Source organism: Momordica charantia (genome assembly GCF_013281855.1).
Source record: "Momordica charantia cultivar OHB3-1 chromosome 4 unlocalized genomic scaffold, Mcharantia_2.0 BLBB01000004.1, whole genome shotgun sequence".
NCBI lineage: Eukaryota > Viridiplantae > Streptophyta > Magnoliopsida > Cucurbitales > Cucurbitaceae > Momordica > Momordica charantia.
The window spans coordinates 7,302,740-7,326,947 of record NW_028275162.1 but is presented as its reverse complement, the minus strand read 5'-3'; the positions used below and the strand labels follow the sequence as shown (position 1 = coordinate 7,326,947).

Sequence of the window (24,208 nt, the reverse complement as noted above, 5' to 3'; positions counted from 1 at the left end):
AATACAGTAAATTTGTGTTTGCTTGGCCGAAATTTAAAAATACAATAAAAGACAAATTAGAATTCAATATTAATATTCGTGGGGTTTTATCTCAAAATCAATTGGCAATAAAAGGAGTCAAGATCGTGGCTCGTTTGAACTCTTGGACTCTAATACCATATTAATATTCAGTGAAACCATGAGTAAGGGAAAAAAAATTCCTCAAAACTCATTAATTAAGGAAGAACAAGTCTTGCACAAAGTTAAGTTTGGTTTGTGCACAACATCAATCATAAAATAAACCTCTCAAAATTCTTAAATTTCAACGAAAAAGAATCTAGTTTTAGTATCTTCTTTCGTTGAAGCTGTATCAACTTGGTAATAGGCCTAGCTATGATTTAAATTCATCGAATTCATGTATGGAAATATTTTTTTAATGATATCATGCAAACAAAAGCCTACTCGAAGTTCAATAACAATTGAAACGTTCAACCAAGTTTACGGTCCAATTTGATGAATTAAAAGTCTACTATGAAAAGGAGGTTAAAGATATTAGACTTAACTCTGCTAGAGATTGGATGAGTGAAAAGAACTCGTTTTTGTGTCAACCTATAAGACATATTTTGAAGAATGTTTTAGCCAATAAATTAGTGACACACGTCTCATGGTGGGAAATTGTCATATTATAAACTAGTTGTCTAGTGATGATAGAGTTAACGAGCTAGACTTAGTCTTATTAGATATCTTATAAATAACTAAATTTACCCTAACTCACAAACTTAAGCGTTTGAATTCATTGATGATTTAATTATGTTTAAAATGATATTCAGAGTAGGAGATCCTCCGTTCAAAGCATGTTCACACCAACATTTAATATCGGTAAACATGTGGGGTGGGAGATCGAACTCTCAATCTCTTGATTTAAGATATATGTCAATTACCGTTGAACTATGCTCGTCTTGGCAATGATACTAATATAGTTAACAATGAATGTGAGTAGTATCTAGGACATTCTCACTCACCATGGAAGTGTAAAAAAATTACTAATACTCATTCTACCGCACACAAAGCTTCTGGTTTGACTTAAGAATCAAAGTATATTCGGTAAATACGATATATGCATGTATTTTTTATTTATTTATTTATTTTTTCCAAACTTAGATGATGATGATGCATTGAGCTGGTAAGTAGCATGCATTGAAATTGGGAATTTATCTCACTTTTGGCCAAAAGGAAAAGTATAAAATAATAATTAAAAGTAACAATTAATAAAGAAGTGGGGAAGGGGGACAACGTTCAAACTTCATAGACATGCGACCAGCTGACTGAGGTTTCTGCTGCGTGCCCTGTGGGCCATGCTCGAATGTTATTTCACGCAAATATTGGACCCAAATACAATATATATTAATTAGTCTCTTACATTTTTTTAGTTCAACCATTATTGCTCGAGAATTAAATCATCAACACGGACGGTGATTAAATACTCCATCTATTAAATTATGCTTGGATTGACTATTAAATCTCTACTAAGTCTTTGTTGTCAAGTGTAGCTCAACTGACATTTATATTAAACCAAAAAGTCGTGAGTTTGAATATTCATCCACATGTTGTACTAACAAAAAAGAAAGCCCTTGTTTGGTTTCTATAGGTTGGGCAGTAATCGTCTGTCATCATAAAGTAGTTCCCGCGAAGCTTTAAGGTGGAGAATTCTGTGTGACCATTAAAATCGTGGGATTTGTGCTCGTAGAAAGTATCGAGTTATCAGCTCGATAACAAAGAAGGAATCGATTGGGAAATGTCATTAAAGTAGGAGATTGGAGATCTGGTATGATTCAAGAATGCAAAATATAGACCGATGCAAAAGGTTAATGTTATCACCTTGAGCCTACTATATTTTGCAATAGCAGTGTCCAAAATACCTAATATGAACCTAGATGGCATAGGGCTAAGCGAGGCGGAAAGAATTTTCTTTCCTAAATTTTTATATTCATTACAATTATCTTTAAACTATTAAATGCTTTATGTAAATCTCTAAATTTTGTATAAAAATTATTTTAATTATCATGGTTATTTTTTTGTTCATTTATATAATTTGAATAAATCATTATATAGACAAGTGTCGGAAATCACAATTCACAGGTATATTACGAGTCTTAAAATGGACAAATAATAATAATAATAATTGTGATTTTTTAAAATAAAATAATATTTTCAACTGAGCTTTGTATGTTTTTTTTTTGAATTTGTACAATTTTAGAGACATTCATTAAAAAAGGGAATGAAAAACTAAAGTGTTACCAAATAATCCTTTAAAAATTTAATCGACCATAAATATAAGCAAAACAACAAAACATAAGTGAGGGCAGAAGCCTAAAAAGACTCAAACTCGGAATAAAAACTTTAAATCAATTAAATTTTGTCAATCGAGCCATCGCAGATCGATACAAAACTCAATTGACTACAAAGTTAATGGAATGATATTCTTAATTAATAGAACAAAACCTTTGAACTACACAAAAACAAGCTTAGAATCATTCAAAATGTAATTCTAGAGCAATGTAGCACCTATTTCCTTTAACTATGTAACTTTAAATTTCTTAATGTAGGGTTGATTGATTGCTTTTGTTTAATATCCAAGTGAAATTGGATTGTGGTCCATCAAGATTGGCTTTGAAACCCATGACATTGTATGATTCAACATCTTTTGGGCCCCAATTGATCTTGGATCCTTAAACCCAATAGACTTAACTGGTCCAATGTGTGCAATTGGGCTTAGTGGGCCCAAGAAGATTTTCTTGGGTTTCAAGCCTAAATAGTTGGGGAGGATTTATACATATATAAATACATCTAAAAATATTACAAAAGTATCAATAGAATCCAAAATGCTTCAATTGCTTCAATTATAGTAAAGCTTCATTTGAAGCATTCTACTCAATCAATTTAATCCTATTTTGACATCAAAATCTAAAGTTAGATTTTGTAATTAATTACATCACCTAAGTATAGCTCAATTGATTAAGACATTAGTAATATCCCTTTGATTAAGACATTAGTAATATCCCTTTGATTAAGACATTAGTAATATCCCTTCTAAGTTAAATGTTCTATTTATCAATTATGAATGTAAGAAAATGATTGTCAACCAAATTACTATTAAACGTTCTTTCAAGAGTATTGGAAATTTATCTTTCTAATTTGTAAGAAACCCATCTTTCATTTTACGTTTTATTGTCAATTGTTGATTTCAAATGATCATTTAGGTTTCTTGACCATTACTAATAGCATTGCTCATAGAAAAAATTATTTGATCGATCATATATATCTTAACCAGTCAAACTATGGTCTAGTCGGCGCCACTTTGAAAGTTAGACTCATCTTGAAAAATTATTATTTTTTTAATCAAAAGTACATTTCATTTTAACCCAAAGAAAAGAAGGTGGTGCTCATTAAATTGATGAAAAGGATTTGGTTTTCATAGTTGGGGAGTGAAAGATGAGGCTGAAAAAGGGGTAGTCCACGTGGTTGGCGGCCAAGTGGAGGAGCGGATGATCAAGAACTTGTTTCTCATTGGTCCGAAATCTATCCCTCAGATTTCCCCTCCAGATTCTCATCATCACAATTCACACATGGCTCCATTTAAACCCACAATTCAATCCACCATATCTCATAAAGTCATAATTTACGTACCTCAAAGCTGAAACACTTCTTCCACAAACCATCCATGGCTGCAACTGCAACTTCTGCTGCTCTGCTTAATGGCTTTGGCTCCCCCTTCCTCCGTGGGGGCAGTAGCAGAAGCCACGCCCTGCTCGCTGGAGCCAGAGGTGGTGTCAATGTCGTCGGCTCTCGCAAGCTCGTCATCGTCGCCGCTGCTCAGCCCAAGAAGTCTTGGCTCCCCGGCGTTAGGGGCGGCGGCAACTTGGTCGACCCCGAATGGCTCGATGGCTCGTATGTCCCTCTCACTTCTCACAATTTGCACATTTTTCACCTATTGTTTAGATTTAGATTTAGACCTGCAATTGGAAGAGTGCACATTTTCATAAGTTATTGTATTGAATCTACAAGTAGAAGAGGCATTTCATCGAACACTTTCTGAGCAGTTATCGTTCATAATCAAACGCTTTCTTGGCAATTACAGTTTATAATCTGGAAGAGGCATTTCACCGAACATTTTCTAAGCAGTTATCGTTCATAGTCTATTAGAAGCATTTCGTCGAACGCTTTCTAAGCAATTACTGTTTATAATTTGGAAGAGGCATTTCATCGAACACTTTGTAAGCAATTAGTCACCTGTTTGCTTGTGTAGGCTCCCAGGCGACTACGGGTTCGACCCACTGGGCTTGGGGAAGGACCCAGCATTCCTGAAGTGGTACAGAGAGGCAGAGCTAATCCACGGCCGGTGGGCAATGGCGGCTGTGGTCGGAATCTTCGTGGGGCAGGCTTGGAGTGGGATCCCATGGTTCGAAGCCGGAGCGGATCCGAGGGCAATTGCTCCCTTCTCCTTCGGATCTCTGCTGGGAACACAGCTGCTGCTGATGGGATGGGTGGAAAGCAAGCGGTGGGTGGATTTCTTCAACCCTGAGTCACAATCGGTGGAGTGGGCGACGCCTTGGTCGAGGACGGCGGAGAATTTCGCGAACGCGACGGGAGAACAGGGGTACCCCGGCGGGAAATTCTTCGATCCGTTGGGATTCGCCGGAAGTTTGAAGGACGGAGTTTACATTCCGGACACGGAGAAGCTGGAGAGATTGAAGTTGGCGGAGATCAAGCACGCTCGGATCGCCATGTTGGCGATGCTCATCTTCTACTTCGAAGCTGGACAGGGGAAGACGCCGCTGGGTGCTCTTGGATTGTAAAATAGAAGATTGAAGAATTTGTTAATGTGAAGGTAAAATTGTTCATATTTTCACCAAAAACAGAAAGGGCCTTGGGAACTGAACATGAACATGAACATGTGTTGATTTTGAGATAAGATTTTGAAGGGGAGGGGTTTTGTTCGGACTTCCGAGCCCTGATCAAATTCAAAATGAGTGTGTGTCATGCCAATTCCAACTGTCTTTTCTATTTTTTATTTTATTTTTTTGGTAAATTGAATGAATCACTTGGAAGTATATAAGTTGTTATACTTAAAACTCCAACTTTTAATTATGAAAATTAACCCTCAAATTTTCATGTGAAATGTTTAAAGGTTACTAAAGAACTAGAATGCCATAGAATTACACCTCTTCATGGCGAAGAATGATATTTCCTCCCTTGAATCCTAATCTGGTAAGGATAAATAATAAGGGCCGATTTTAGGAGATGGGAAGTTATACCTTGAAACTTGATGACGATCTTGATTAGGGGATGAAGAGCTATACCTCAAAACCTTATGGCAATCGTTTTTAAGATATGAGAAGTTATACCTTGGACCCTGACTACTATCATTTTTAGTGGATGAGAAGTTATACCTCAAACCCGGATGATCATCGACGATTTTTCGAGTGTCAGCAAAAATACTGTTAGGAAAGCCATAAATTCCTGTGGTGTGACAATCTTTTTAAGGGATGAGGAGTTTTACTTTGGACTATGGTGATAGTCGTTTTTGGGGGACGAGGGGTTATACCTCGATCCATGATCATGATGATAAATTTTAGGAGATGATGAGTTTTACCTCGGACCTCGAAGACGATCATTTTTAGGGGATCAGAAGTTATACCCTAGACCCTGACAACGGTCGTTTTCTACTTTTGGTATTCCTTGCGTGTGTCAGAACTCTTTCTGATTTAGGTTAGTAACATTTTCTTTTTCATTTTAGCTCTGACTAAAAATATGTCTACCCCTTACGAGGTGTTGAGTCAAATCGACCTATTGAAGGCTCCTACCTCTAGCCGAGGTAGCATTTTTCCTTAACTCCGGTCTTAACCACTTATCACTTGTACTCATATTTTCTTGCATTTTCGGTTCACTTTGATGCTTGTCATGTAGCGGTTGGCAAGCACATGACTTTTGGTGTGGAAAAGAGAGGAAGAAAGCTGGGCCGCACTAATAGAAGTTGGAGTGGCTAAGGTCGCATTGGAAGAGTCTAAGGTCAAAATTCTCTAAGTATAGCCGAGCTATAAAGTAAGGCCGAGGTATTGCTCTTTGAAAAATGGGTTTTATGCTTCATACCTCAGGTTAGTCTTTCTTGGGATAGCTCATCCTTGTCATAGCTTATCCTTTAGTCTTATGTGAGATCTCACATGGGAGCTTGCGCTTGAGCCGAGGTGAGCTTTCTTGAAATATCTCATTCTTTAGGTTTAACTTGAGGTGGCCTATCTTCAAAGTCGAGGTGATCGTGATTGGTCTCTCCTTGGAGACTTTAATCGGTCTCTCATTAGATTTTTTCTCTATTGGCTTACATGAGCTATCTAATGGGAGCTCACATTTTTTAGGGTTAGTTCTTTTGGACTAGGTAAGCTATCTCGTAGGTAGAGGTGCACAATCAAATCGACAAAATCGATGAAACCGACAAAATCAGACTAAACCAACCCGAAAAATCGATTTTAGCGTTTTCTCGGTTTAGTTCGGTATGTTAAACTTTAAAATCGATTAATACAGTTCGATTTCGGTTTGGGTTGACAACCAAAATCTAAAACTGAACTGTATATATTATTATTATTATTATTAGGGTAAATTGCACAAATCACCCCTAAAATATGATAGTTGTTACAATTTCATCCCTAAACTTTTAATTGTAAAAATTAAACCCTGAAACTTTCCATAAGTGAAAAAATTAGACCATAAAGTTTCAATGGTAAAAATTTAAACCCTTAAAACCTTCCAAAGTAATAAAATTGGACCCTCTAAAATATGCCATTGTAAAAATTAAATCGTAAAATTTTAATTTGGGTGGGATGAGAGCAGATCTGCTAAAAAAAATATATTTTTATTTCGTTTCGAAGATTCTTATAACCAAATCGAATTTATTTTCTTTCATCTTCCAATTTGAAGCAGACCCGATTGAATCTGTCTCTTTTTCCCTCTCTATGTGGCGGGTTTCTCATTTTTCTTGTTTGTTCTCTGTTGATGCGCTTCAATGACGGCTTTTCAGGCATATCCCCCGTTGTTTCTTCCAAAACTTCCCATTTTTGATTACGAACTACTCTGAAGAAATCTACCCAATACCCATGTTGTTGATTACGAACTCTTCGTGTCCTCTGCAGTAGAAATTACTAAAATTTAGTCACGAAATATTTGATGCATTTATATTGTTGAGGCATGTGGGGAAGGAACCAACTCTTGCTTGCCTCATTCGATTTTATTCGAGGTCGAGCGAGCCATTACCACATGCAGCAGAAACAGAGTGGTAATGGCTTAGGTAGTTGATTTAACATATGCTTAAACATCGAACGATCGAGATGGAGAAAGCAGCAAAAATTGCAGAAGAAACCAAATCTCTAGTTAGAGATTTCTAATGGCTTCTATGTGAGAGAATCTGAATTCAAACACAAGATTCAAATGAATTTTGCTCAATCCCTTTTTGATAATACTTGGAATTGGTATACTAGATATAATTTTTAAAATGGTAGAGTTTAATTTTTACAATCTCGTAATTGAGAGGGTGAGATTTTATTATTAGTGAATGTTCAAGGATTTGATTTTTACTCTTGAAAGTTTAGGGGTTGTTTATGCAAGACTTTGCTCAACAGTTCTTCACGAATCGAGCTCGAACCCGGTCTCCGGTTCCAACCTGAACACTAGAGTGGACCTGCATAAGAGGGTAAGCACTCCGACGCTCAAATTAGTATAGATCGGATTCTGTATTTAGTTCGAGGTGAGATTCGATACCTGAGCGTGAAATGAAGCCCTCTATTTATAGGTGATGGATCCGACAGTACACACGACCGGCGGTTATATATCTTTTCTCATATCGGACCTGTCGGGTTCCGAGCAGGTCGGACCCCAGCCAGGTCGAACCTTGACGCCCATACTTAGTCTTTGATAATGGGCGAACCCGGTCTCCTCGACAAGGCCGAGGTGGACCTAGGCAATCCCTCTTATTTAGTTTCTTCAAACACCAATAAGGGTCCTCCACGTGTCCTGGGTATGTTTACCCCCAAACATTGGCCCCCTCTCTGTCACGTTCGATCTCGACCTGACAGAGAAGTTCATTCGAATCCATTCTTGACACGTGGCGACTTTTCATTTGTAGAGGGAATATAACCGTTGCAGAAGACGTTTCGATCTGCCAGGTTGTCGGAGCACTCGAGTATTCTGTCGTTGCGGATCTCGAGAAGATCCTAGTCGCTCGTTGATTACACGTGTACGGCGCAGAAGTTTTTCCGATTAGCTATAAATAGTCCCGAAACTTCAGGTCAAACCTTACGTTTCTTGAATTTCTGGAGTTCGATCTGAAACCAGCTCGAACCCTTTCTGTAGGTCAGTCACTTTTCCTTGTTCTTATTCTTCTTTCAGATATGGTAGTTTTCTTGTCCTCCCCCTCCAGTAGTGATAGCATAGGTAGTGCGGGTCAGACCATAAGTAGTTCGCCCCCCAAACCAAGCGATTCTGGGGAGGTCTTAGCTCGTAGGTTAGAGTCCGAGCTGGAAGAAATAGAGAACTTTAGGTTCTTAGATGATGGGGAGGATAATGATACCTCCACATCGGGCCAGGGTCTGAAGTACCCTTCAAAGATGCCCGAGCACTATCTCAGACCCCTCCGTAGGGGGTCTAAAATTCCGAATGATATCCTTCTTAGGATTCCAGAGGAAGGGGAAAGAGCTGACAATCCCCCAGAGGGATGGGTCACTCTTTATTTAAAGATGTTTGAGTACGGCCTCAGACTTCCTCTTCATCCTTTTGCCCATGAGTTTTTAAACCGAACTGGACTGGCTCCTGCTCAAGTGGCCCCCAATGGGTGGGGTGTCATTTTTGCTTTAGCCATTCTTTTTAGGTTGTGAGCTCGGGACGAGGATGAGGCCGAGCTACTAAGCCTTGACCAACTTCTTGGGTGTTTTAAGGCCAAGAGGATAGCTAAAAAACCAGGTCGGTATTATATGTGGGCGAGGAAGAGCGCGGTGACATAGTCAAGGGGCCGACCTCCATCAAAGGATGGGTAGGTAAGTGGTTCTTTGCCTTAGGTGAATGGCTGGCAAAGGACGAGTCAGGTCGTCCCTTATATGATGTGCCTGTTAGGTTTGGGAACCTAGGTATGAGGCCGTTGCGTTTACCTCTTTAAATTTTTCTATTCTTCCCTTTTCATGTCTAACTTGAATCTTTTTTGTCCTGTGCAGTGTCGATCAAACCAATCCCTAAGCTTACACAAGCCTCTTTCGACACCCTCAAATTTTACAAAGATCACTTCCCCAGAGGTCGGAAGATCGGAACTTTGGTGACCGACAAGCTGCTTCTGGAATCTGGGTTGTTAGACTACAACCCCTTAGTGCGCCCGGTTGAAGCTTCAAGGTCAAATTCCGAGCTCGGTAAGCCGTGCTCGATCTCGACTTCAATCTCAATTTTAAGTTTTCATTTCTGACTTTCCGTTTTATTCGTATTGCAGCCATAGTGTGTGGATTCATGAACAGCGTGAAACGTAAGTCTAAGGGCCGTGCTCACGCCCTTAAGACAGTTCAAAGCTCTGACCCAGTGACTCCCGCTATGAACCAACCCGCAGCTCAGGACCAGGCTGGGCCATCAACTGAAGTTCCGACTCTGGTGATCGAGTTGGATTCTACTGGGGAGCGCTCTAGGGAGAAGCACTCGAGGAGCGAGTCCGAAGCATTGGACGTGTCACCTCTTCGCGAGGTGAGAGAGGGCTCTCCTCTAAAGAGGAGAAAGAAAAAGAAGAAAGCCACCTCCTCCTCGGAGGTTGGACCTCGCGGCCCCCTGCCCTCAAGCCACGCCGATCTGGTGGATGACCCGGAAGCTCGGATGGGGGGGGACATCCGACGTGAAGATGCGGTTCAGAATGGAACCGTCAAGCTCCGGGGTGAAAGACCAGGTGTCACGCATCTCGGCTGCCTGCTTGGATCGCTGTCTCAGAAGAGCATCCAAGTTTGTAAGCGATCCTGGGTCCGTACTGCAACGGACAATCGATCATGCTGTCGAGGTAAGATCTACTTCTTAACTTTGTTTTTAATTTCTTAACTTGCGATTGGGTCTAACATATGTTTGCCTTCTGTGCTCTACAGGCGTTCACTGCCTCCATCCATTCAGCGATCATGATCAAGGCCGAGCTAGATGGAAGGGAGGCCTTGGCAGCGAAAGAGAGGGAGAATTCTTCTGCTGCCTTGGAGGCTGCCACTACGCTAAAGGGCGAGCTGCTGAAGGCTCGGAGCGAGGTGGACATACTGAGGGTCGAGGTTGAAGACAAGGCCGAGCTGCTGAAGAGGGAGGATGAGAGGCATAAGGCCCACCTCCGAGCTGCCCACGCCATCACCAAAGGGCTGGAGAAGGAAAAGTTCCAACTCCTTAAGGAGAAGGACGACATGCTCTAGGCCCTTGAAGGGAATGACGCTGCAATTGGGCATCTCATTGTTGAGCTGAAGGCGGAGAAGGAGCGCCTCACCAACGGAGCTCTCCTTGAAGCAGCCTTCAGGCAACACCCAGATTTTGATGGGTTTGCCAAAGACTTCAACGACGCAGGCTTCAAATTTCTGATGAAGGGCATTGTTGCTGATATGCCGCACCTCCAGGTCGACCTCGGCGATCTGAAGAAGAGGTACGCTGAGAAATGGGCTTCTGGGCCTAACGGCACTCCAGGTCCTGCATCCCTGGTGGACAAGTATGTCAGAGATCTGGACTCTGACTACTCCGACCTGGATGAAGATGAGGCCCCAAGTCAGGAGCCTACTGAGGTCGGCACTACCCAAGAGGAAGCTCATTCTCAGCAGAACAGATCTCAGGAGGTCAACCTTCTAGGCTCTAAAGGCGAGCTATCTTCTCACCTCAGGAGCAGTTGAGCCTCATTAGTTTTGCTATTGTTGTTTGTGTGTGTTTTTTTTCTTTTGTAAGCCTTTGGGCAGAGCTACAAGGTATACAAGCCTTGACTCTGTCCTTTTAATCAATGAAACTTCCATTTTTCCATTTCCGTTTGTTCTTTTACTGCCTTTTCCTTAAGCTTTTTCCTTTTCTTGTAAGTCAGAAATCATATATGAATATTTTCATCTCGCACCCCTAACTCATGAGTTTAAAGGATTGAGTGTGGGATAACTCTTTTCACATCGCACCTCTTATCCGAGGTTTGAATTTGAGAGTTTCTTTTATTGATTTTTGATATTCTCCTCGAACTCGGAAGTCCGAAAGATATTATTAAGCAATCTGAACTTTCTACATCTTGCCTTTAACTTAAACATTCAAAAGGTTGAATTTTGAGTCCACTTTTAACATTCACATCGCACCTCACACCCATGGGTTTTAAAGGATTGAATTTTGCCTTATGGGAGTCCGTGGCTCTTATTTAATTTCTAATCGAACTCGGAGTTATGAAATTAAATCACTCCATTTATTAAAAGTTCCGCCCCTTGAAAATTTTTACAAGTCCATTTTAGGACCATTTTGACATTTCAAGGATAATAGCGCTTCAAGTGCTCCGCATTCCATGGATGTGCAAACACTCTTCCTTCCAGATCGGCCAGCACATACGTTCCAGGTCGGACTATGCCTTTAACCTCGAACGGTCCCTCCCAACTTGGGTCAAGGGTGCCCACATGACTCTGAATTTTCTTTAAGACCAAATGTCCAACTTGGAAGCTTCGAGGTCGAACTCGGGCATTGTAATGTCTGGCCATTCTGTTTTGATATTCTGCTAGACGCAGCTGAGCCATTTCCCGTTTTTCTTCCAATAAGTCCAGGTTAAGAAGTAGCTCTTCTTCGTTCTTCGCTGGCTCGTACTGCTCTACTCTGTCTGTTGGTTTGCCGATCTCAACTGGTACAACAGCTTCGGAGCCAAAGGCTAGAGAGAATGGAGTTTCACTAGTTGACTCCCTTGGGGTGGTCCGATATGACCATAATAATTTAGGTAGCTCCTCAGCCCACCTTCCCTTTCTGGAATCCAGTCTTAGCTTGAGTCCTCGTTTTATGATTTTGTTTATCGCTTTAACCTGCCCATTTGCTTTTGGATGCGCAGTGGACGAACTGAGGTGGCTTATGCCCAACTTTCTGCAAAAGTCCTTGAACTTTGCATTGTCGAACTGCTTTCCGTTGTCTGTCACGATGGTGTTCGGTATACTGAAACAGCATACGATGTTTGACCATATGAAAGGTGTGACTCTGGACTCCGTGATGTGGGACAACGCCTCGGCCTCGGCCCACTTGGTGAAGTAGTCCACAGCGACAACGGCGAACTTGGTTTGCCCTTTGCCTAGGGGAAAAAGACCTATGATGTCAACCCCGCATTGCGCAAATGACCATGGGGCCGAGATGAGGGTAAGCAGCTCGGGAGGCTGATGGATAATATTTGCGAAGCGCTGGCAGTTGTCACAGGTCTTCACAAATTGTTTTGCATCATGTTCAACAGTGGGCCAATAGTACCCTTGTCGAACCACCTTGGCCGACAACGACCTGGCGCCTGAGTGGTTTCCACACACTCCTTCATGGATTTCTCTAAGAATGTAAAGGCCTTCTTCGGGAGTCACACACTTAAGCAGAGGCAGGGAGAAGCCACGTCGGTACAACGCTCCTTCTTGGAGTGTGAACCGAGCTGCTCTCCGTGCCATCTTCCTTTGCTCATTCGGATCTTGCGGTGGAATTCCTTTGATGAACTCCACGATTGGGTCCATCCAAGAGGGTGATGAAGTGTCAACCTCCATCACATCTGGCTCCAAGATTGAAGGACTGTCCAAGATCTCGACCAGGACCGACCTAGCCAGGTCGGTCTCATATGTTGATGCCAATTTGGCTAAGGCATCCGCATTGGAGTTTTCAGATCTTGGAACTTGAATCACTTCGTAAGTCCTGAACTGGGCGAGATGCGATCTGACCTTGCTCAGATATTTTTCCATTCGGGGGTCCTTCGTTTGGTACTCCTCCTTAATCTGATTTACAATTAACTAGGAGTCACTAAAGACCTTAATGTGGTTGGCCCCCAGTCCTTTAGCAACGAGCAGGCCTGCCAGAAGTGCTTCGTATTCGACCTCATTGTTTGAAGTCTGAAAGTTGAATCGTAGGGTGTACTTAAATCGCTCACCACTTGGTGCGAGCAACAGAATTCCTGCCCCGCACCCCCTCTCATTGGAAGATCCATCAACGTAGATTGTCCACGAAAGGTCGGACTCGGTCGATTGGGACGGTGGGGTAAGCTCCGCGATGAAGTCCGCCACTGCTTGCCCTTTTAACGCGGTTCTAGGCCCGAACTGGATGTCGTACTCACTCAATTCCAATGCCCACTTCATCAGACGCCCTGACGTTTCAGGCTTAAGGAAGATATTCTTTAGGGGCAAGTTTGTGAGTACTATAACAGTGTGTGCCTGGAAGTACGGCCTAAGTCTTCGGGCCGATGTGACTAAAGCGAGGGCCAGCTTCTCCATTTGGGGATATCTGGTCTCGACCTCAGTCATGGCCTTTAATAGTGTAATAAACGGGACTTTGGCACGCGCCCTACTGCTTGATTAGGACCGAGCTGACGGCGCTATCAGACACTGCCAGATACAAGTGGAGCTTCTCTCCTGGCAATGGTTTTGCGAGTAGAGGTGCCGAGCAGAGATAGTTTTTTAACTGCTCTAGTGCTTGCTCACACTCTACCGTCCATTCGAATGGTCCCTTCTTCCTAAGAACCTTGAAGAAAGGAAGGCACTTGTCCGTTGATCTTGACACAAACCTATTCAAGGCTGCAATCCTGCCATTGAGGCACTGAAGCTGCTTTAGAGTCTTGAGTGCCTCCATCTCGAGCACGACCTTTATCTTCTCTGGGTTAGCTTCGATCCCACGGTTGTTTACCATAAAACCAAGGAATTTTCCCGAGGAGACTCCAAAGGCACATTTGGTCGGATTGAGCTTCATTTGGTACTTGCGCAGTACTCCAAAGGCTTCGGTCAGATCGGAAAGATGCGACTTTGACTGCTTGCTCTTGACAAGCATGTCGTCCACATATACTTCCATATTCCGACCGATCTGCTTGGCGAACATTTTGTTCACCATTCTTTGGTAGGTCGCACCCGCATTCTTTAGGCCAAAAGACATCACCTTGTAGCAGTACAGACCTTGGTCTGCTATGAACGCGGTATGATCTTGGTCTGGCAAGTGCATTTTAATTTGGTTGTATCCGGAGTAGGCATCCATGAAGGTGAGCAGCTCGTGCCCGGCTGTTGCATCCACGAGCTGGTCGATCCTTGGCAAAGGGAAGCAGTCTTTTGAGCATGCCTTATTTAAATTTGTGAAGTGCACGCACATTCTCCACTTCCCGTTGGATTTTTTAACTAACACAACATAAGAGAGCCACTCGGGATACATAATTTCTTTTATATATTCAGCCTTTAAAAGTTTGTTAACTTTCTCAACAATTACATCACTCCTCTCCTTATTTACAGGTCTTCTTTTTTGCTTTACAAGTCGGAATGATGAGTCTATGTTGAGGCGATGCACCATGATCTTTGGGTCAATGCCTGGCATGTCCTCGTGAGACCATGCGAAGACGTCCGAGTTAGACCTCAGGAAGTTGATCGGTTCCTCCCTGTCAGTGGCCCCCAGTTTGGTTCCTATACTTACCTGTTTTTCAGAGCTAAGTAAGGGAACAAGCTCGAGCTCCTCTGTTGGCGGGGAGAACTGCTTTTTGCCTTCCCTCGGTAGTTCGTCTTGATTGGTTTTCTCTTCCAGGGCGCATACTGACGACCCCTTAAGCGCGGATGCATAACACTCCCTTGAAGTCTTTTGCTCACCTCGGATCGTGCCTACTCCATTAGGGGTTGAGTACTTCAGGACTTGATGCAGCGTGGAGGGGATGACCCGAAATGAGTGGATAATGGGTCTCCCAAAGATGGCGTTGTAGGCCGATCTGCCGTCGATCACCACGAACTCGGCCATCTGCGTTACTTAGGTGGCATCTTGTCCGATCGTGATCGGCAGGTCGATGCACCCTTCAGGGGAGACTGACTCTCCAGAGAATCCAACCAAGGGGTTGGACTCTTTTTCAACTGTGACCTGGTCCACCCCAATGCTAGATATGTTGGGAGGGACAAGATGTTGGCAGATGCGCCTCCATCTACCAGTACTCTTTGGACCAAGACGTGATCAATGAGAGGAGCGATCACAAGTGCATCATTATGAGGCAAATGAACTCCCTCCAGGTCGGTATCACAGAAGGTAATGGAGCAAGTAGGCTTCTACTCCCTAATGATGCATACCTCGCGCCTGGCCTCACGAGCTAGTTCTTTCCTTTTGTTTCCAGATTGGCCCCCACTAGGGCCCCCGAATATTGTGTTGATGACCGCAGGTCGCTCATCTCGACGAGGTGGCGTCCTTGAATGCTTCTTCTCTTCTGTTTTCTCTACCGAGTTGGTCCTCAGCTTTCCTACGAACTTTTTGAAATAGCCATCTTGAATGAGATCTTCAATTTGGCGCTTTAGCTCCCAGCAATTCGCCGTGTTATGGCCGTGATCGCGATGAAAACGGCAACACTTATCCTTGTTACGCTTTTCTAGATCTCCTCGGAGCTTCTCAGGTCGCTTGAGGAGCTTTTCCATCCCGCTTTCCTCGATGTTCGTAAGTATCTCAGAGATGGGGATGGTGGTTGGAGTATAACGCTCGTAAGGTTGGCTTCGTTTATTGCCGATCTCCGACCGACGATACTCGGTTCTGCTGCCAAAGGTGGACGATCCCTTGTCTTTAGACTTAGAATCGACCTTCCTCTTCTCTTGGCTTAGCTTCTTCTGGTCGATTTGCTTTTCAGGTCGGCCAGTTTTGGTTCGGAGGAGCTCTTGCCCCTCAATGACTTTCTTTGCCTTTTGCAGAACTTCAGCGAAGGTTGCTGGAGCCTCCTCTCCGAGCTTCATGGTAAGGGTCTCGTCGGCCAGGCCGGTGAGGAAGTAGCACATGGCCGAATCATCGGAGCAGTGCGCGACCTTCAGTTGCTCCTCCTGGAACCTCGTGACGTATTCTCTCAGCGTCTCTCCCTCATTCTGCCTGATGGTGGCGAGGTGAGTCGCTGTCTTTCTATCGTAATGACGAGAAGAGAATTGGCTAATGAATTCTTTCCTCAGCTGGGAGTAGGTCGAGATCGACCTGGTCGGCAGTCTCCGGTACCACAGGCGCGTGCTGCCGGTGAGCGCGATTTGGAAGGCGCGACACTTTATCGCATCTGTTGCCGCTTGAAAGTCCATGAGGCCCTCGAAGACCTCAACATAATCCTTCGGGTCCTTAGACCCATCATAAGGTTTCATTGTGGGAGTTTTGAACTTTGGAGGAATTGGGGCCTCCAGGATGTCCGAGGTGAATGACGATTCTCCCAGGTCGCCATCGTCAAACGAGCACTCTTTCTTCTCGCACCTGGCTTTGAGCGCCTCGACCTGCTCGTCGAACCTGTGCTTCATCAGGTCGAATTCTTCTCTGGTGATCACAGCTTCTGGTGTTAGAGGCTTGTATTTTGACTGAGCCTTGAGGTCCGAGTTGGAGAATTCTCGGGAGTAGGACGGAGAGTCCTCCGGCTCCCGAGATGCCCTCTTCTTCTTATCGGTGAGGTGCTTTCTAAGATCATTGTCCTGCAAGCTATAATCCACCCCCTCATTGTTGGGAATGGGCTCGCGGTCGCCAGGATGGAGAGATGGAACTCGTCCTTCCTTTTCTCCAGGTGCGCCTGGGACCCTGGAGGGGGACGCTGTCCGGTTGGCTTGCGTCGCCTCAGCGTACATTTCTTCCATTGTGCGCAACCGATGGCATATATCATCCAAATCGCGCTGGAGAGTAGATAAAGCCTCAGGGTCCGCTGTCGGGTTGGCCCTTCTGGAGGCCTTTCTGGAGGTCCCTCCTCGGCCTCGGTTGGTTTTTGAGGGTTTAGGGTGAACAGGGGGTAACTCCTGGTTCGCATGGCGGGCCGATCTCCGTGGAAGATCTTCTTCTTGCCCTGCTCGAACCTAGTCCTCGACCGCTCTAGCGTCAAGATCTCGTTGAGGGCCGTTATCAGCGTTCAAACCCCTCCGTTCTGTCGTGTTATTAGAGTTTGCTGGCTGCACCATCTTTGCGTATGTTTCTTAGATCGGGATGACTTAGATCGTCCTTTCCCACAAACGGCGCCAAATGTTTATGCAAGAGTTTGCTCAACAGTTCTTCACTAATCAAGCTCGAACCCGGTCTCCGGTTCCGACCTGAACACTAGAGTGGACCTGCACAAGAGGGTAAGCACTCCGACGCTCAAGTCAGTATAGATCAGATTCTGTATTTAGTTCAAGGTGAGATTCGATACCTGAGCGTGAAATGAAGCCCTCTATTTATAGGTGATGGATCCGACAGTACACACGACCGGCGGTTATATGTCTTTTCTCATATCGGACCTGTCGGGTTCCGAGCAGGTTGGACCCCAGCCAGGTCGAACCTTGACGCCCATACTTAGTCTTTGATAATGGGCGAACCCGGTCTCCTCGGGAAGGCCGAGGTGGACCTAGGCAATCCCTCTTATTTAGTTTCTTCAAACACCAATAAGGGTCCTCCACGTGTCCTGGGTATGTTTACCCCTAAACAGGGGTCAAATTTTTTCACTTATAATAAGTTTGAGGGTTTAATTTTTACAATTGAAAGTTCATGGATAAAATTGCCACAATAACCATACTTGGGAAGTTTGTGCATTCTGAAAGACCAAGGAGGTTTGGGCTTCAGAGATATAAATATCTTTAATCAAGTCATGCTTGCTAAACAAATCTAGAACCTTTTAAAGCATCCTAATAGTCTGGTTGCTCGGGCGCTTAAGGACCGTTACTTTTCAAACGAAAGCTTCATCAAAGCAAAATTGGGGAACAATCCATCTTTTGTCTGGCGTAGTATCCTGTGGGGCTATGGTCTTTTCATGAAAGGATATCGGTGGAGGATAGGGTCGGGTCTGGGTGTGGATATCTTGGAAGATCCGTGGCTTCCTAGAACTGGAAACTTTAAGTCCACTTTTGTGCACAGCTATCTGAAGAATTGCAAGGTCGCGTCGCTCATTAGGGCTTCCGGGATGTGGAATGAGATGCAATTAGGAACGGTTCCAGGAAGATGAAGCTGACTTAATCCTCAATATTCCCCTAAGCAAGAATAGTAATAGGGATGAGATTATTTGGGGATTTGACAAAAAATGTCTTTTTAAGGTTAAAAACTCCTATAGATTGGGTATTAAAATTCAGGACCCTACGTTAGCTTCATCCTCGAACGACAACATTTTGGGTAAATAGTGGAAGAGATTCTAGAAAGTTCAAGTCCCACCTAAGATCTTGATTTGCGGCTGGAAGATGATTCAAGGCATCATTCCAACCAAGGCAAACCTTGGCTCCAAAGGCATAGTAACTAATAAGGGATGCCCCTTTTGTCAAGAGAAAGAAGAGACAACAATTCATCTGTCGTTCTTCAATTGAAGCTTTGTTCGAGAACTTTGGGATTTTTATCTGAATCTTAATGTTGGCTCGTTTCCTTTGGACAGGTTAGCTTGGACGGCTATGGACTACTTGAACTGGATTTGGAGAGATTCAGATCAAAATTAAAGGCAAATAGAACTCATTCTACTATGGAGTATATGGACGTACAGGAATCAAATTGTGCACAATACCACAGAGCAGACATGCATTCAAAAGCTCATGAATCTTATAGAAAGCAAACTTCGAGATTTTTCTAAAAGTTTCGAAAAGAACCGACACTTGGACGATAAAGAAATTTCTGGCTCCTTCGGCTGGATTCTCCCGGCACCCTTTCTATGGAAGCTCAATTTTGACAGTACTTGGATAGACTCTTTGAACGCAGGAGGAGTTGGGTGGATGGTTCGTGACTGGAAAGGGCATCTCATTCTGGCGGGTTGTCAACATCTACAACGGAAATGGCCTATTAAAGCTTTGGAAATTCTTGCAATTTTAGAAGGGCTCGAAGCGATGAAACATTTGTGTACCTTTGAGGCTGGAATCAAAGTTCAAGTGGAATCGGATTGCTTGGAAGTCGTGAACATCATCAACAATTACTCTGTGGAGCTAACTGAGACCTCTTTGTTGGCGGAAGATATCCAGAAGGTGGCGGATTTCATGCCAATTGAAGGTTTTCACCACATTTCGAGGAAGGTGAACGGAGTAGCACACAGCTTGGCGAGGAAAGCATGTGCAGAGGGTTTATCGTCTTTTTGGTCGTTGAACTGTCCTTTGTGGCTTTCTAATTTGTTTCTTATTGACACTGTTTATTATCAACAAAACAATAACTTTCCTGATGGCCAAAGTTGATGGGATGGTTGAAGCTGACAAGTGACAACAACCTTTACCTTGTGGTACAAGTACACACAACTGGTATGACAAAACTTTTTTTTCTCCCTTTTTTTTATTTTCTTGAAAGTCTAAATAAGAATTGGTAAATACCTTTAATCTTAAAATTTAAAATTTAAAATGACAAACATAACTTTTATTATTTGAAGTTTTTAGGTTTTTAACTTTCTATCTTTTCAAATTTACTTTCCTTTTCCTTTTCCGAGGCTCAACCCTTCTCCTTCTTCTTTGTGAACTCTTCTTCCTCACCTTTACTTTCTATCTTGTTCTTAGTTTTCTTATTCTCTCTTTCACTTTTTTTTATCTCCCCAACTCTTCCTCAAGACTCAACAGTTTCTTTTTGTCTTCACTGCTATCGCCGCACTGTATCTTGCTCTGTGGCTGCCACCACACCTTTCCGTCTCTGCCGCATTGCCTCCATCCAAAAATCGTCCAGTCAGACCCACAAGATAGACCCATAAGAAAGATGTCCAGAAAACCTAGAAATCGTAAAATCGAAACGAACCAAATTGACGGTTCAGTTCAAAAAATACATTCGGTTTGTTGCGGTTTCTATTATTTTATTTTTTCAAATTCAATTCAAAAAATACATTCGACCCTAAAACTGGTCCAGACCGAACCGTGAACATCCTTATTCATAGGGGGCTCACCTTTCTGGTTGAGGCGAACTATCTCATAGAGGTTCATCCTTTTGGCCTTGGTGAGCTATGTTGTGGGCTTCATCCTCTTGGCCAAGAAGAGCTATCTTGTGGTGGCTCATCCTTGAGGTCGATGAGAACTATCTCGTGTAGGCTCATCTTTTTGACCGAGGAGAGCTATCTTATGGGACATACTCTTTTGGCCGATGAGAGCTATCTCATCCTTTTGACTGAGGTGAGTTATGTTGTAGGGCCCATCCTTTTAGCTGATGGTCAGCCTCATAATTGGGCTAAAAGCCCAAAGGTCTACCTAAGTCCAACCCAAGCTCGATCCAAGCTCAGCCCAAAGTCAACGTTTGACCGGCTCGACCCAACCCGACCAATCCTTAAATTGGATTGGATATGAATCTTTGTTTTTTAAATTGGACTGTCTAAACGGGACGTCTCAAATGTCCGATCCAATATAGTCCATATTATTATATATTGAATATATACATATATTAATTTATTAAGATATAGTTAATTAATTTCCTTTTTGTCATTCTCATTCTTTTAAATATTTTTTATATTAATATAGTAAAGTAATACAATTAATTTCTTTAAAAATAAAATAAATGAAGTTGTAAGAATATGATATAACAAAATTTATTGATAACATTTTGAAAAAAAAATTGTACTAGAGAATAAAATAAAAACACAAAATCTAAAACTAAGAACATTGTTTGAAAAAATATTTCAAAAATAATTTTTAATAATTAAAAAAATTATTATATGGGCTTATTCAAGCTTGATCCAAAGGGCCAATCCAAGTCCGATCCAACTTTGGCCCATTGTATTAGACCCATGGATTGGGTCACAGGCCTAGGTTTTAGTGGCTGAGTCGTCGGCCCTAGCCCGAGCTAAATAATGCCTGAGGCTCGTAGGGCTTGGGCTTCAGCTAAGCTCGGGCCTTTGCTTCTTTGGGTTGGGCTGAGTCGGACCGGCCAAATGATGAGGGTCAGCTGATGGGAGCTACTTCGTGGGAACTCATCCTTTTAGTTGAGGAGAGCTATCTCGTGAGGGTCATCCTTTTGGCGAACAAGATCTATCTTGTGGGGGCTCAACCTTGAGGCCGAGAAGAGCTATCTCGTGGAGGCTCACTCTTTTGGCAGATGAGTTCTATCTCATGGGGCACCCTTTTGGCCAAGAAGAGATAACTTGTTGGAGCTCATCCTTGTGGTTGACTGCTATCTTGTGGGGCATCATCCTTGAGGACAAAGAGAGTTATCTCGTGGGAGCTTGGTTGACAAGAGCTACCTCGTGGGTCACACTCTTTTTCCCTAGATGAGCTCTCTCTTTGTGAGTTTTTCCTAAGGTGTTTGCTTTGAATGTTAGAAATAATGGGATTCAAAAAATTTATGATAGAGATGAATGACTTTAATCGAGATTCCCACAGATGGCACCATTTGTCGATGCTAAAATTTGAACACCTGAAGAGCACATGCGAGGTAGAGAGGACCAAGCTATATATTCGGAGCGAGCTATGAGAGAAAAGACTCAAATCTGACCTTCCTAATGTTAACTTTAGGAGCTTCAATCATATCATATGTTTGGATGATAACAAGCTTTATTTACCAATGACTTGTTTCAAGGTGTCCATAGTGTAGTGCTCGGAATGACGATTCCAACACCTTTCGAATCACTCAAATCAGAATTCAAACGAATAAGTTATGGTCAAAACAAGCTAGGGAAAAAAAATCATACGTGGCGGGTGACATGGACAAATGGACTACTCATAAGTTGACATGTGACATCAATTAGACATTTGCTAACCTGACATCCAACAATCAAACAAATGTAAAGATGACATATGTCGCTTTCAATCTCCACAAATCAAATTCCCACAATACTATCACTTCCACAAGCTTCTCTCAATTTCACAAGTTTTCTCAATCTCTACCAATTTCTCTAGATTTTCCTTATTCCTTATTCCTTATGTTTTTTCTTAATCTCAAATGTTCATTAAATTTTGCCCTAAATCCAATAACCAAGATTCATCCTTGAAACTCTATTTAAAGCCACCAAATTCATCATTCTCCACACCAATTATCAAAGCAAACATCTTTCTCCTCTTCAATTTTTGCTCTCCAAATCTCTAAATTCTCATTCTCTCTATATCAAAATTTGGTGCTTTTTGTTATTATGAGAGATACATTATAGTGGGAGCTTAATCTATGTATTCGAGTGATATTGTATAATTCACCTTCGTGAGGTATTTATTGTAGTGTTTATTTTTACTTCATTTGGGATTTTGTATTAAGGTGTGGGTGCACCTTGGTATTGTGAGAGTGGTTTGATCTTGAACCAGTAAAAAGGATCGTAGTGGTTTGATCTTGAACTAGTGAAAAAGATCGTGTTGGTTGGATCTTGAACCAATAAAAAGGATCGTGAGTTTCTCTTTAGCCTATGACAAAAAGAGAATCGATCGGTTTGATTCTCACCTGCAAGAGAGTCGTTGCAGTAAAATACCCAAGAAAGGATCTTGGGGAGTGGAGTAGGGATTTCCGAACCACTATAAAAATTTATGGTGTCATCTCTCACTCTACTCTTTCATTTATGCATTTAAATTTCATTTGATTTTTTGTTATTCTTAAACTTTCTTTTTAAAATTTATAAGTTCGTAAGCAACCCTATTCACCACTCTAGTGTTTCCATATCAATCTTACACCTAAGGACACGTGCGAGGTGGATATGGTTGAGCTACTCGAAGCGATCTATGCAACCGAAGACCTGCACAAAGAGAACAAACACTCCGATGCTCATTTAGTAAGAATTCAACCTATAGCTATCACAACAAGTTAATCAAATAGGAAACCTACTTACACGAATGAATCTCTATTTATAGGTAAAATGAAGTGGGTCCACGTCTGAGTTCTATTATACCATTTGAAGAGTTTGTTACATGGTTAGACACGTTGGGAATGGTACCTCGACGCCTAATCATTTCGCAGCTATCAACGATTTGTTACTACTCTTGTCGAGCTTAATAGGTCATCCACTGTGCAATTTCAAGGTATTGTCTTCCGATCACGAATAATGATCTATTATTATTTCATGGTAGGTCATATTTTTTCCCAACTAGTGACAAAGCTTTTAGACTTCCAAATAATCTCTCTTGATAATTTTGTTTATTTATGATAATATTAAAAAACTTCCCTATGGCCTTTTAAGATTTATTTATCTGATAAGATGCTAAGCATGCTCTCAATTCCTTTTTAATTAATCATATATACACAACAGTATTACCAAATTCTAGCTATAAGATTTTAAATTAAATAATTTTAAAAAAACTTGGACTTAAGTCAAGTATGTGTGTATTGAATCATCATTGTTTAATTCATTAAGCAATTCCTTATTTCCAACCACTTTTTTGTTCTTCTTTCATTAATAGAGAGGGAAGGATTTGAATCTAGAATAAATAATAATATCTTGACCAATTAAACTAAATTTATATGGTTATTTTTTTGCTGCTAATTTTACTTTGAAAATAATCAAATATTTGATTTAGATAAGAATGGAAGTAAAAAGAATAAAGTAAAAGAAAGTCAAAAGACAAAATGCTCAGTACCCTAGGTGCTATGAAAAGGGTAGCTTAGGGCACTACGAAAGGGGTACCTACATAGAGAAGGCATGATGTCTAAGCGCTACGTACAAGTACCTTGACGCTATAAAGATACTACACACTTCAAGAGCCTCTCCGCTTAAATCCTTGATGAAAAAGTTCAAGAAGGAACCAGACATATGACAAAAAGAGGAGAAAAAAAAAGTAAAATTCTCCTTCTTTTACCTTCTACCCTAGCTTAACTTATAAATTCGCAGACTTATCTAGTTAGTATATAACTTTGTCGCATTCTCAACAATTCTATTCAATTGCATTGTTCATTCTAATTATCTCTAACGCTCGTAATTATGTAATTATTAGCTGCATGATTTTGGATCTAATTTAATTTGAGATGAAAATTAGATTAATCAATTGAAGATTTAACTAAAGTAATATAATATAAAATAGAAACGTTTACAAATTCTCGCTTTGAAACATATCATGTGTGTAATGTTTTCTTAGTAAATCTTAAATTTAAAAAAATATAATGGAACTTGCCTATTAAATTTTTTGTTAATATTTGAAAATAATTAGTAATTAAATTTGACAAAAATTTGAAAAAGAATTGTAAT

General features: G+C 41.8%; 3 protein-coding genes and 1 long non-coding RNA gene across 4 annotated transcripts; all 4 read left to right on the top strand.

Annotated features, from left to right (window-relative positions):
• Positions 1 to 3,637: 3,637 nt before the first annotated feature.
• On the top strand, positions 3,638 to 5,025 carry LHCB6 (light harvesting complex photosystem II subunit 6). The gene is made up of 2 exons (XM_022286215.2): positions 3,638 to 3,927; positions 4,286 to 5,025. Exons 1-2 carry the CDS (start codon positions 3,701 to 3,703, stop codon positions 4,833 to 4,835), a joined length of 777 nt encoding a protein of 258 aa, XP_022141907.1. The 5' UTR covers positions 3,638 to 3,700; the 3' UTR covers positions 4,836 to 5,025.
• A 140-nt stretch (positions 5,026 to 5,165) lies between these two features.
• Positions 5,166 to 11,025, top strand: LOC148211709 (uncharacterized). Its single transcript, XM_088122695.1, has 3 exons — positions 5,166 to 9,422; positions 9,500 to 10,048; positions 10,131 to 11,025. The coding sequence occupies exons 2-3, from the start codon at positions 9,517 to 9,519 to the stop codon at positions 10,304 to 10,306; spliced, it is 708 nt and encodes a 235-aa protein (XP_087978821.1). The 5' UTR covers positions 5,166 to 9,422; positions 9,500 to 9,516; the 3' UTR covers positions 10,307 to 11,025.
• Positions 11,026 to 18,692: 7,667 nt separating this feature from the next.
• On the top strand, positions 18,693 to 19,319 carry LOC148211708 (uncharacterized). The gene has a single exon (XM_088122566.1). It carries the CDS (start codon positions 18,693 to 18,695, stop codon positions 19,317 to 19,319), a length of 627 nt encoding a protein of 208 aa, XP_087978692.1.
• An 18-nt stretch (positions 19,320 to 19,337) lies between these two features.
• Positions 19,338 to 23,285, top strand: LOC148211707 (uncharacterized). The gene is made up of 3 exons (XR_015790262.1): positions 19,338 to 19,382; positions 22,709 to 22,801; positions 22,881 to 23,285. It is a non-coding gene; the product is annotated as an uncharacterized LOC148211707 (long non-coding RNA).
• The last annotated feature ends 923 nt before the right edge of the window (positions 23,286 to 24,208 follow it).